Source organism: Wasmannia auropunctata, unplaced genomic scaffold (genome assembly GCF_000956235.1).
Source record: "Wasmannia auropunctata unplaced genomic scaffold, wasmannia.A_1.0 LD336053.1, whole genome shotgun sequence".
NCBI lineage: Eukaryota > Metazoa > Arthropoda > Insecta > Hymenoptera > Formicidae > Wasmannia > Wasmannia auropunctata.
Window position 1 is genome coordinate 4,280,092 of NW_012026837.1, and position 13,872 is coordinate 4,293,963.

Below are 13,872 nucleotides of genomic sequence, written 5' to 3' on the forward strand. Positions count from 1 at the left end.
CGTACCGCATTCAATAAAAATTCCTGACGAACGGTAAAAGATGAAATATACATTCGAACACCATATAAAAAATAGCGTCTATAATTTCAGAATGACAGAATAACAAAGATAATTTGGACATTATTTGCACGATACAAAATTATATTATATGTATAATAATACTTATTATATCACATTTACATAATATAAAAAATAAACTCGAGAAACGTTTTACAATATAAAGAAAAAAAAAACGCGAGTTCCTACAGTCCAATTTTTTTTTAATTTCCGTACAAATTCTGACAAATGTTACAACGAAATTGAAACAACTATGCAATTAAACGTTAATCAAGAAGGATTAATCGCCTGGTCTGGAATGGATTGCGTCACAGCGCGAGGAAATATATATATATATATATGTTTGCGCAGTAGAATTATATAGTAGATCCGCTGGCAGGATTAACATTTAAACTTTATTAAAACCAACAACACAATATAACAAGAGCAACAACAACAAGTCGATGTACGCCTGAAACACGTCATCGGAGCCCGCGACAACTGCATCCCTCGCTCTTTCTCGCGCTCTCGCCCCCTTATATATTCTCTCGTTTTTCTTACGCAAAAAAATCAACCTGCCTCCCGTCTGTCTCACCCTACCACGCCGACCACGTCGAGCTCGAGCGATCGTCACCGTGCGGACGTGCGAGCGCCTGGAGACCTGCGACATTAGTAGTAACATTTGAACACACAAGGATTAAGTTGAGAGGCATTACCGTCGGGTTGACGATTGACGACGACCGTCGCAAACACAGAGAGTGAGAGAGAGAGAGAAAGTGATTAGAGACACATGAAAATCCATTCGCGCGGCTAACGATCGGCCGGACGGCTCCTCGCGGGCGCCAGGACGATCGCTAAAAGCAATGCAAGGAGACAAGCGAGCAAGAGCGTGGTGCACGTCGTTACCGGGACGGTTGAGAGGTTAGTGACAACACGGGGGGCGCGCCGCGTCTCGTCCCCGACGGCGGCGCCGCGCGATCTCGTGCGATCAAGCACGCACACTGTGCGCTCACCTTCGCGGCGGCTCGCCCGGCCTCGCGCCTCGTCTCCGCCGTCGCCGCGCGCCTCGATCCCGCCGGGCAGTACCACGGTCTCCTCCTGATCGCGTTCCCGCTCCTGCGGCTCCTGCCTCAGCGCGTCGGCGATCAGGCTGATCCTGCGGATCGCGCCGTCCTCGCTCTCGTCGTCCGCGCTGTCGAACGGCGGCGTCGCCGCGTCGTCGGTCCGCCCGCGTTCGGCTACACCCAGATCCCCGATCTCCCGCTCGTGCTCGTAGAGACTGGCCGCGGCCAGTTGCAGATCGCGAACGGCCCTGGATAGGTCCAGCTCCGCGTCGGCGGTGGAAACAGCGTCCTCGAGTAGGCTGGCGTTACCTTGGTCCCCCTCATTGCTCGTCAAGGAGTCGCCATTCGAAGAAGAAGCTACGCGAACGATCTCCTCGAGTCTCGAAGTCTCGACGCTGCTGGAACGATCGTCGCTCGTTAGATCGCCCTGCAGGCTGTACGACGTGGAGCTTCTGCGCGTGCCGCCGCCGCCGCCGCCGCTTTGGTCCTCATTCTCGGAGCCACCGCCGCGAGACAGCGACGGACTTGTTTTACGGGCGGACAGACGACTGTCGCGTAGGCGGTCGGCCACGTTCTCGAAGGCCTCCGCGATCAGCTTGACGTTTTCATCCGCCACGCGTAGATAGAAGTCAAGGTTGTTGGCTGCCGGCGTCGAGCTCGACGACGTGGACCTCGTGGAATTCGAATTCGTCGAGCTCGCAGTCTTCTCGCTTTCGACATTCCGCTCGTCGTTGGCGCGCCACGGTGACCGGCTACCCGAGGAGCGTACGCGTACCCTCGCCGGGGGAGGTTCGTCGACCTCGAGTCTGACGTTGTCATTCGATTTATCGGCAGTGGTGACGATCACTCCGGAATCGTCCGCGTTCGGTGATACGATCGGCGACGTTGCCGCGTCGTCGTCGTCGTCGTCGTCGCCTTTTATCAAATTAACCAAATCTTGGCAGAGGCGACTGTACGCGGTGAAGTCCGTCTCCGTGCTGCGACCGTTATTGGCTGCCGAAACGTTGGAATCCGACGGCTGCAGGTACTCGTGCCAAAAACTGTCGTTCAGGATGGCCTTTGAAGACAGCATGGCGTCAGATAGCTCCGCGATACCCGACTCCTCCCTCTCCTTTTTGGGACTCTGCCGCGTCGTTTCCGGTGATACGTAAGCGCATTGCTTCTTCCGGTACGCGCCCATCGCCGGATGATTGCCGTTGATATCGATAGCCCCTCCTTTAACCGCCTGCAGCTCCTTCCACCTGTGCGCGTCGTTATCGGACAGCTCGCCGTCGCTCACGACCCGCCGGAGGTGCTCCGGTCGCTCGGACGTCGCGGCGAAGTTCCTCGTGACGTCTTGGATCTCGTCCCTGATGGCGTCGAGGCTGGGCTCGCGTTGCAGGTGAATCCGATCGTGATTGATCAGCCCGTAGAGATTGGCCGACAGCGATCTGACGGCGCGTTTCTTCCTCATGCCGCCCGCGGCCTCCTGCAGCGGCGGCTGCTCCCTCGCGCCGTCGGGCTTGCCCTCGACGCTCCGCGTCGCGACGGCGTCCTTCCTGAGGGCTCGGTAAGCCAGATCGTCCGTGACCACGTCGGGCTCGCACTGCGGTATGTACAGGGAGCGCGGCTGCTCGGACTTCGTCGGCGTCGTGTGCAGGTAATCGCTCTCGGTCGCCGCGCTGACCGGACCGAGCGGTATGCCGAACGGCGGCTGCGGATCGATCACCCGCAGCGTGTTGTTGGCGTGGCTTATGCTGCGGAAGACCACGTCGTCGCGAGTCACGTCCGGCTGGTCGCGACGGGACGGATAGGCGGCCGACGACAGGCGCGCGAGATCGTCGGCCGAGTCTCTGCGCGAGAGGACGGGCGAGGCGATGAGATAGCTGATGCTGGACAGAGTCGACTGTCCGGCGATGTCCGAGAGCGACGTGGGCCTCTCCTTGGGGTGCATCCGCCGGTAGGCCATGTCATCCTTGGTCCGGTCCGGCGAGTCCGGCGGCGGTGCGATCGCCGTCGCGTCGTCGAGCTCGCTTTTACCTTGCCTCTGATTGAACTCCTCCATACTTCGGCGTTCCGCGCGATCCAGCAGATCCTCGTCGCCGAGGCGGAGGCTGTTGTATATCGCCTCCAGCTCGGACAGCGCCTCCTCGAGGTTCCTCGAGCTTCTCCGTCTCTCCCGCAGGGCCTCCTCGGTCGGCGTCGCTTCTCTGTTGTTCCTCTCTCTCTTGTCCCCGGCCTCGACCGTCGTCGCACGCGTCGACGGGGGGGTGATGATACGCGAAACACGCTGCTCGCAGGGAGATCTTCCAGATGACCAATCGGACGCAGATGCGTGCGACGAGATCGTCTCGTGATGATGATGTTTACTCGCCTCGCAGATGTTCGCTGATTTATTCCTGGCCTCGCGCACGCGGTAATTCGCGTCGCTGCGATTGAGCTGATCGTTACGAATATTTCTGCGCCTCGTTGTCTCGATCTCTTTGTAGGCCGACATCTCGTTCGCGCGGTGATAACTCGAGTTGTACTTGTTGTTCACGCGCTCCAGCGAATTACGGAATTCCGCTGTGGGACTCGACGCGAAGCTTCCTAGCTCGCGTTCCGTCACGTCGCGCCAGGCGACCTCGTTGTTCGACCCGTACGACCGAAAGCCCCTCATCCAGTCCTCGGATCTCGGCGTTCCGCCTGCGGCGCAAATCTTATTGTCCTCTTGCTTAAAGTAATTTGGCACATTTTGGTGTCTGTTCGTCGGATAGGAACTGTAACCGAACGAGCGATAACGAGGATCCCTCGGCGGCGGCACGGGCGGCTGATTGTCCGGATTGATTAGTCGCCGGCGATCGACGGCGTGGTCGAGCGCCGATTCCGGATAGTGGCACGCGCCCTTCGCGGGATACGTGAAGAAGTTGCCGGCTCGATGTTGGCCGTCCGCGTTGTACACGTCGTCGCTGAGATGCCGCGAGATCTTCCGGTAGGTGTTGTTCTGATTCAGATCCGTGATGTACTGCCCCGTGGAGTATCTCCTGACGTCGCCCCAGACCTCGGGACGCGGTAAACTCGCGCGTTCCGCGACTTCCCGCAGACTTTCCGCGGAGGATCTCTGCTGAGCCGATCGGCCGCTCGAGTACGCGGCCGATCGGCGCGGCGGCGGGTGCACGGGCGGCCGACACAGTCCGTTCGCGTCGGCGTAAGCAGTCGCGCGTACCTTATCCTCGACCCGATCCGTGTAGTCCGTGGAGCACCTCTTGCTGTACAGGTCGTTCAAAGTGTCGCCGCTGCCGTTGCCCTCGTCGCGAGACAAGCGCTTGATGTAACGCTCCGTACGTGCGGCGCGGGTTCGCCTGTTGCACATGTTGCTCCTCTGGCCGCTCCCGTTCTGCGCGCCGTCCGCGGCGACATGGAATCGGTTTAGCGAGCTGTTGGACCTGCTGCAGCGGTCCTCGTCGGAGCTGCTGCCCGCGCGCAGATGATCCCTCTTCGCCTCGGCCCGCGCCTTCAGCTTGTGCCGCCGGAACTTCTTGCCCAAGCCGTCCAACGAACCGTCGCTGCTGCGCGATTGCAGCGAGTCTCGGCGAGAGTCCGTCGCGTGGCGAGCGTCGCTCTCCACTCTCGTCCGCTTATCGCGCTCCGAATTGTTCTCTATCGAATGCAAGATAACACCGTCGACTCGCCTGTTGAACCGCGTGGGCTTCCTCGGCGTTCTCTTGCAGTAGACGATCTCCTCGTCGTTGGAGGAACTGTCGTAATCTTTTATCGAAGATATCCGTCGGAGAATCCCCCCCAACGACCACTTCTTGTCCTTCTTCTTATCGGAGGCACTTGATACCGCGTCGCAGACTGGTAAACGTCGGGTCGGAGGCAGGAGGCCGTCCATCCTCAGTATGTCTTTCTTGCGCAGCCCCTTTTTCTCCATAGTTCGATATCAAACTTCCTTGACGTTAAAATATCTGAAAGAAAAGAATATTTGTGTTTATCTTGCAATTTAAATGCCCATACGCGCGGTGACACGTTATGATACATTACAGCGCGTCTCAATGGACATCTGCGAAGCACGGAATGTAATGATTTTATTTTAGAAACCAAACTTTACACCCCTATCGATTTCGTAAATAAATTTGTAACGCTAATTGAGGAAGTCGTATATAAACAAACGCACGGAATACTTTACAAAAAGAATAATATAGAAAGTTATTAATGTTTCATACATTCCCATGCATTGTTTTCGACGGGCGCGCATTCACGCGAGGGAGCACAATGCAACGCTCTCGACGACCACGTGCTCCGGTACTATCGTTCTTCGGATCTCATTGTGTCAAACGCTCTTTTCAACGGAAAATCCACGTCGCGAGTATAAAGAGCGTCCCGCGAGACGATGTCTCTTTTGACACGCACGCCACACGCATATCTGTGAGATTACTCGCTCGGCATTCTTAGAAAACGTCCGAGCCTCGCCGATAAAACTCGCCTCGCGTACGCGCGCGCGCTCCGATTATAAATACACCGTCGCTACCTTGCTGTGCACTAACCTCCACGATGTCGAAATCATCGACGTGACTGCTTCCTCCGCAGGCGCCCGGATCGTCCGCCGAGTCGCGAACAATGAGTCACCGGGACGGCCAGATACTCCGATCATTTGAAGCCGCGACGAGACGCCTGCAGCTGCTACTGCTGCTGCTGCATCAGCTGCCGCACGCGATCGAGGCGAGGTCAGTGTGCTCGTCGTCCCGGACGGGCCCGGACGATAACCACAATAACGGGCGTCTCGTCGATACACGCGCGCTCCCCTCGTCTCTCTCTCCGCGCGAACGGATCTTTGACAGCTTCCTCGCCGCCGCGCTGCGCGTAAACGCGATCTCGATCCACTCGCCGCTCCAATTTCACTGATTCGACAGCGACTCTCCCGAGCGTCCGCGAGCAGGCCCGAGTGACCTCGAAACGTCCGTCTGTCTCACACAGGAGGAGGAAGCGTGTATCTCGACTCTCGGAGCAACACACGCGGCAGCACGGCCATTATACTCGGGGGCCTCGGTGCGAGCGTCGCGCCAGCGTTTGCAAAAGGCACGACGACGACGACGACGCGACGGTAGACGGTACCACCAGACCGGCTGCTCACGCCGAACTTACGGTTCTTGCTGCGAGGAGAGAAGCGGAGCAGCGATTCGTCCTCGGGAACCCCACCCATGCTCGCTCGCTCGCTCGCTCGCTCGTTCTCCACGCGCGAGCTTTGTGTAAAAATCCTCGGGCGAGGCACCCACGCGTCGTCGCCACACGCTGCACACGACCGGCTGTACTGTGGACGGCGTTAATGATAGAATGACGAATTTCTCTTTCTTTCTCTCTCTCTCTCTCTCTCTCTCTCTCTCTCTCTCTCTCTCTCTCTAGCGCATTCCCCTCTACGAAGATCATTTCAAGTCGGTTGGGTAGAGTTCTATACTCACGGGTGGTAGTGACAGTCTTTCAGAAGAGATTATACGAAAAGGTACATGCAACTTTACGTAAATTAAATTAGAATGTATTTGCAATTTATGCATTGCTTGTGATGGAGCTATAACTTAATTAAGTTACTTTGCATCATTTAATAGTTCATTTGTTTTCAAAAATAATGATCTTTACTTGTGACTACGTTTTTTAAATCAATCTTCTAGGCAGCAACGAGACAATATTATTTAAAAAATAATGAAAAATAAACTTGCGAATTTTTGCAAGTGTTTCGCAAACCTCTAATAGCCTTTATTAATTTCACTCTCTGATATCTATTTTTAAGTAACTCCTAGAGACCGTAAGCCAAATATCTAATCTTTACGAGATAATATTATACATGTGCCTCTATACTTGGCACAAGTATTGTCACTGTCACATTCATTATATACGATGATACGAGCCAATATGATTGGAATCTCTCAGGGACAAGTAGAATGAACAGATACAACTGTGTGAGTGTTAAGCTTTTTCGTTTATTGAAAATATCTCTGTAAAACGTGTGTATATTGTGGCCGGGCGAGGTAAGCCGACAATACCGAATCTTCGACAACGAAATGAAATCGGGGTAGCAAACGAAGAGATACGGTGAAGACATTGAAAACAATATAGTCGATCGATATTTCCTTTTTTTTTTTTTTAGTATCTACATAAGTAAAGGACGAATCAACGATGCATTCGCTTACTTTTTAATCTTATTATTAATTATATTATGTATAACAAAGCGGTAACAACTTGTTAATTGTAACTATTATGATAATAATCGTTTACTTTATATAATTACAATAATATAATGTGTAAGGATCGTTAACTAATCGATAACAAACGAATCGTATCCTCCTCCTTTTCTCTTCTCTTATATTCCTCTTTTTCCCTTCCTCATCGTATATTCTTCGTTTCATCGCGTTCCTCCTTTCTCGCATTCCGTTTTGACCCAATGTCGATCGGTTAGCGTAAATCGAGTTTTTATTATTAGTTTTTTTCCGCTCATCCCCCTCTCTTTTTTTTGTATTAATTATTTAACAACAGTTTTCTTTTATCCTCTTATTATATTTGCTCTTTATTTAATTTAATAATCGTAGTAAACATAGTAATTATTTATAATATTGTGCAAATAACCCATATATTTATATTTATATTTATATTTATATATATATATTTCCTTTTTTGTTTATTTATTCTGTTAATAAAAGTGTAAGTAATGAATGTCGTATTCTCAACGGAGGAGCTTCTCTGTGATCTCTCTCGTTTTCGCGAGCGCCACAAACACCAAACACCCGATCCGCGTATCCACACACAAATACGCGCGAGCGCGTACACACACACACACACACAACATACACGCACACATACATACTCTCACTCACTCATACACACACATATATATATACACACACGTACCGCAGATTTGTTTGTCTCTTTAAATGGACGATCCTTCGCGCATATTATTTCTTTTTTTTTATTCTTTAAATACTCGACAGCTAGCTTCTTCGTTAAAATTGGATTCTTAGCACGTTTTTTTCTACCTAGCTTGATGACCCATGGCAGTTGCTTGTTCATTTATACTGGCCGACAGGCTCCGTAGCTTGACACTTTACAATGCTTTAGCCCAGCGCTCTAGGATTTTTGTTTTCATATTTATTTATTTAGTTAATCATTTTTTTTTATTTCATTAATATCATTATTTATTATCTCACGACGTAGGATTAATGATTCGAGAGTATCGAGACACTACAAAGCCCTTTTTTTTCTTGCTATCCGTTTAAGAAAATTTTCGTGCATTTACGATTAGTTAACTTAGTTTTTCTTTTATACAATGCGTAACGGCAGTATCGTCCTCGGAGAAAGTACGTTAAACCTCGTCTTACCTCGCTTAACGAAGGAAAGCCCTATTATTTTTTATATACTTTTTTTTTTAAATATCTTACAGCCGTCGTCGCGCAAAAGCTTGTATCTTTAATATACATTTTTGGAAAAAAATCAACGAAAAATCAACGAAGCACACCACGCACACTCTTCCATCCCCCTCCCCCTTTGTGATTTGTGACATCGCCTTTGTCGTCGGTCATCATCGTCGTCTTCGTCACTGTCCATGTCGTTCTCGGTACCATCCTCGTCGTTGCAAAACGTATTGATCAAACGAACGTTTTTGTGTCTATATGAACTACTTTCCTCCCGCGATATTACTGATCGATTCTCAAGCGATCTTCGCGAGACGCGTACGAAAGGACGGCGACAGGAATGCCTTTTAAAGAAAGATTGTCAAATGACTAATCTATATGGAATACATATCTCAGATAAGAAGCATATAGATGTGATATATCTCGATGAAACAAACAAGAATATTCGATGTCTGAATCATTTTGTACATGCGATATAATTCATCAAGTTAGTTGTTTATCAGAAGAACGAGAGAGTGTGAAACATTTCTGAAAGTTCTTGGAAATGTTTGCACGCTTCTCGACACACTGCGTTCGCAATTTTGGCGCTATCTTCACCTTTCGTAAGAGACAGTCCCCTCGCGGTCCTCCTCGATTCGGTACCACGGACGAAGTGCTAATCGACGCCGATGAAACGCGTTGCGATCGATTTATTGGGGGGGAAGTCGCGATTGAACGCGCGGCGTCCTAACATTCCATCCGCGTCGACGAATCGACGCGCATCGCCGACGCTACTTCGGCCGAAAGCGGATTCACGGCGGTCTGCATTCCAAGATTATCTCAAACGAGTCCTTCAAAGTGAATCCACATTGCGTAACGTAGATCGCTCGCGTACAGACGTATCGCCGGCAACGAATTGTCCAGCGTGCGCTTGACGATCCGAAAATCTTCGTAATCTTTTAATAATACTCTCACGGCGTGTCTTTATTTCGCGATCACGATAATTATGCAAATTCGTGTTCCACGAAACGTCCCGACGCGGATTACACTCGAGATGAGTCAGCGCTGAATACACGCCACGACGGATCTATCGCGTAGATTATATATGATGGAGCAAAGCGCGCAGAAATAGAAGACGCCTCTAAACTCCTTTCGTCGTCGTCGCCGCTCGCGCGTGATTCATTTTTTTCCCCGCTCCCCCATCCCCCAGTCACTTTGGATGACTCATTCGCGGACGATATCGTGAAAAGCAAAAACCGCCTGGCAAATTCGCCTTTGTGACGGGCGCGCCTCTCCGTCGCGCGCCTCCACCGGGGAAGGACGATGCACCCGCGATGCTAATCGCCAAGGAGGCGTTTTCCGGAGATCGCGGCCGTTCGCGTTCAGCTGTCCGTCGCCTATGTTATTCCGTATATACAAATCTACATCCCGGAACACGTACACAGACACCGGCCGCGGCCGGTTAAACGGCCCGGCCGTAAAAGCTCTCTTCGCTTGGAGACATTATAATACTTATACGTGCGTTTAAAAACGTTTCATTGGCGTTCAACGGACCCGTTCTCGCAGGCCGCTCCTGCAAACGTTAGGTAAAGCCAAAGTGACGTACACAACCGAGATTACGTCCGCCTTTTTCTATTTCTGTCTCTAGAAGGAGGCGGTTGGAATCGCTGGAAACGGTCTCTCCGCGAGGAGAGTTAACAGAGACGCGTGTCGGATGTAGATTCGTACCGCGACGGATCCGTACCCTCTCTCTCTTTCTCTCTCTCTTTCTCTCTCTCTCTCTCTCTCTCGCGTCTCGACACGTAAAGCACAGGGTTGCCCCACGTACGACGAATGTAGTATCGAAAATATATTATTATTACGAGTGTAGAAGCGATTTGATTATTATCGAATTATTTGCACATATTACAACACGGGAGGGGAGGCCAGATTGAGGAGGAAGCGGGGGGGAGGCGGCCCTCGGAGGTGCGGGACAGGGTGAGCCGGACGGACCATCGGACATTTTCGTGGTACTTCGATATATGTATATATGAGAATGATCGACAGGTCTTTATCTTTGACTTTCTTTTTTCTTGGTTTTTTTTTTTTTTTTATACACGTCGTCGTCGTCCGTCGTGCATTTCCAAGACGCCGCGATTCCGAGGGACAACGTCGATGGCGCGAAAAACCCGATCTCGGCGATCGGATGGCTCGGAAACCGGGGAGGGGGAGGGGGGGAGGGGAAGGCCGGCGATATACGAAACGCAACTTTGCGGAGAACGAATGACCGTCCCCGAACGAACGCAGATGCGGGCACGCAGCTGCAAACATACGCACGCACCGCTCGTGCCGTCGAAGAGGTCTATTTTTACAGATGCGCGATATATAAAAAATACTTCCCTTCTCCGACCGTCCTCTTCCTCTCAAACGCGGAGCGAAAGCAACGTTTTTTTTTTTAACGCGCGGCGCGAAACGCAATCTTTATAAAAGCGACAAATCGTGTCTCGAGAAAATTCAGAATTGACGACGTGTGCCCTTTCGTGGTGTCGTTTTGCCACGTGGTTTTACTTTTTCACAGATATATAGATTTCTTGGAGTTCAACGTTTAATTTTAAAGCGGTATATACGATTTTCACAGATTTCAGAGTCTCAGACTCGGTCGATGCGAAACCGCGTCGGATAATACCGCGACGAGAGTATTCGTCGAGAGTTTGCAGTTATAAGGTAGAAAAGCTACGAGGACATTAATGTCGGACAATGCTCACCTAGAAGCTTCGTCAAAGCGAGAACTTGACGCCGGTTTAGGAAATTAGTGTGAATTATTTGTACAATAATTTTCCAAATGGTGCTCTCATCCTGTTTCGTCGTTTGTCGAATAAGTAGCGAACGTCTTTCTCTGACGCGCGTTATTATTCTCGTAATAGTTTTTTTGTGTCATGTTTTTGTGCAACGACATTCATTTGCGCTTCGATGTTTTTTTTTTAGTCGTCGTTGTTGCCGTGTCATCGTCGTCGCGGTTGTCATTATCGTTATTAACGCTGTCATTGTCAATACTGGCTGCGTTCAGGAGATCAAACAGTCTCTGTTTGAATATGGCAATCGAATCTGATTGACGGAGAGAACGGCGTAAGCAAGAAATATGCGAGACAGAAATATTAAAAAGTGTGTTCGTGACGATTTATACACTTTATTCATTACGAGAAACGCACAAATTTCAAAGCACAAACACACCACATATTCCAATAAAATTGAATGTCTGATTTTATAAATCAAGAACCAATTTAAACAAATATATCCCGTATCCCACTCTTATATATATTCGTGTTTCTAATCCGTGTATCTCGACCACGGCTGGATATATGCAGCGAGACAAATCCAAGACGATGACATCTAATCCTCTATCCCCGGTGCGTCCCGCTCGTAAATCCACCAATCACATTCAATTGCATTCAAGACTGTTACATCACCGTAACAACACGTCTGCTGAACACGGCCTTTGTTCTCGTTATCAGGTCCGTCCTCATCCTTAAAGGCCTCTCTGCCACCGAGCGAGTTACGAAGCTCGTCGCTCGCGCGTTCTCGACCAGCGAGAAAACATCTTTTCCCTCTTTCACATTCTCTCTCTCTCTCTCTCTCTTTCTCTTCCTCCCTCTTTTTCTTTCTCTCTCTATCTCCCCGAATTTCAACGATCGTCACCCTCCCACACGTCAACTTCCTGTCCGTGCGAGGCGAGCGTGGACGCCTCTGGAGTGTGCTGGCAACAGCACACGCCGGCTTCCTCGTCGTTGTCCCTCTCGACCCGCGCGCGTCTGTCCCTTTCCTCCGCCCTACCGACCCTACGCGGATCACGGATGCAGACGTAGAAAAATAACGATCGCGCAATCCACACTGGATACACACACACGCATACATATATACACACACATATATATATATATATATACATATATATATATATATATATATATATATATTCTCTCTCTCTCTCTTTCTCTCTCTTGTGTGTTTATGTTTTATCTCGCCGCCTACTTAAGCTTACGCCGCCGCGTGACCGCGATAACGCTCTCGTTAATTCGTTATACGACGACGAATGTTCACTCGCTCATGCGTGCGTGCGAGACGAGACGCGCTCGCGTAGAATTGCTGTGCCTTCCGACCGACATTCCAAGGGAAATGATAGCCGCGGCGTTCCGAAGAAAAATTCAGCGTTAGAGAGTTGCTTGAAAACAACAGTTTTATTCGAGCGACTAATAAAATGTCAATGGAAGAAAGACGCGGACGCCCTGCACGTCTCATCCTGCACGTACATACAACATCTCTGTCTTTCTTTCTCTCTCTCTCTCTCTCTCTCTCTCTCTCTCTCTCTCTCTCTCTCTCTACACATCATGTGTATATATAACGTATCTCTTACGAACACGGCCGTTGCAAAGTCAGCAATGTCGTCATCGTCGTCACGCGTTATAATAAAACTCTGATGCTCCGTGTATAAATATTGTTTTTAACACACGTTTTCAAAAATTTGCCCTGGTGATCTGTATAGGTGTAGGTTGCGCGGAGGCGAGAAATGATTGGTACTTGCTTCGTGGCGGAATCGCGACGACGACTGCGAAGGGTAACGAACCACGGTAGAAAGGATACATGTGGATGTATCGGCGCGTGTTACACGTCTTTAAACGAAGTTAAATCCGTCCCGAGACGGATCTCAGTCAGCGGATCGGAGCCGTGCTGAACTTTCGCGATTGGGCGGGACTGACGTTTCACGCGGGCGAGCCGCCCCTAAGAATTTTTACAGTAATGGACCTTTGAACACGTATTCCTTCCACCGTGGTAATCGTCGATCGAAAAAAAAAAAAAGAAGAAAAAATGATCACCGAGACGCGCCGCAACTTTGACAGACGCGCGAGCGCGGTAAGATCGACGTTGAATCTGTACGCGATTCCGCGCGAAGTCTCTCTTGTGCGTAAACCCGTCTGATTCTGCGCTTATTAACATCTGTCGGCGGCGAACGCCGCCGACGGCGCTAGTTAAAAATATACCTCGAGCACCGCGAGAAACCAAGAGGTGAAGGATACGTTCGCTTTCGCGACGCGGGTGCGCGGGGGGAGGGGGGTAGGGTGGGGGGAGGAGGGGGACAAAGCTGCGAGCTTCGACGATGCGCGACGATGACGATCGTCCTCGTGGAATCGTCGAAATTGATTTGTTTAACAACGCAAATATCGCACGCGGGGGAAACCAAAGTCGGATTGCTTAAGATTGCTGTTATTCAAAAGGCACAACGTAGGGTTTTTTTCTCATTGTCCGATTAGCAAGAATACTGTTGCGATCCAATTTCTTTTTTCCTCGTATATATATATACATATATGTAGAAGGTCCTCTCTCTCTCTACGCAGAAGCCTTCCCTTCTATAACATTTTTTTCCTGTGTTGTTTCCAGGCTTTTTGAAGATTATTCGCAAA

General features: G+C 50.1%; 1 protein-coding gene across 1 annotated transcript; it reads right to left on the reverse strand.

Moving 5' to 3' along the window:
• Window positions 1-846: 846 nt before the first annotated feature.
• LOC105451302 lies at window positions 847-5,352 on the reverse strand. Its single transcript, XM_011691672.1, has 2 exons — window positions 5,285-5,352; window positions 847-5,026 (listed from the first exon to the last, which is right to left on the reverse strand). The coding sequence occupies exon 2, from the start codon at window positions 4,990-4,992 to the stop codon at window positions 847-849; it is 4,146 nt and encodes a 1,381-aa protein (XP_011689974.1). The 5' UTR covers window positions 4,993-5,026; window positions 5,285-5,352.
• Between the last annotated feature and the right edge of the window lie 8,520 nt (window positions 5,353-13,872).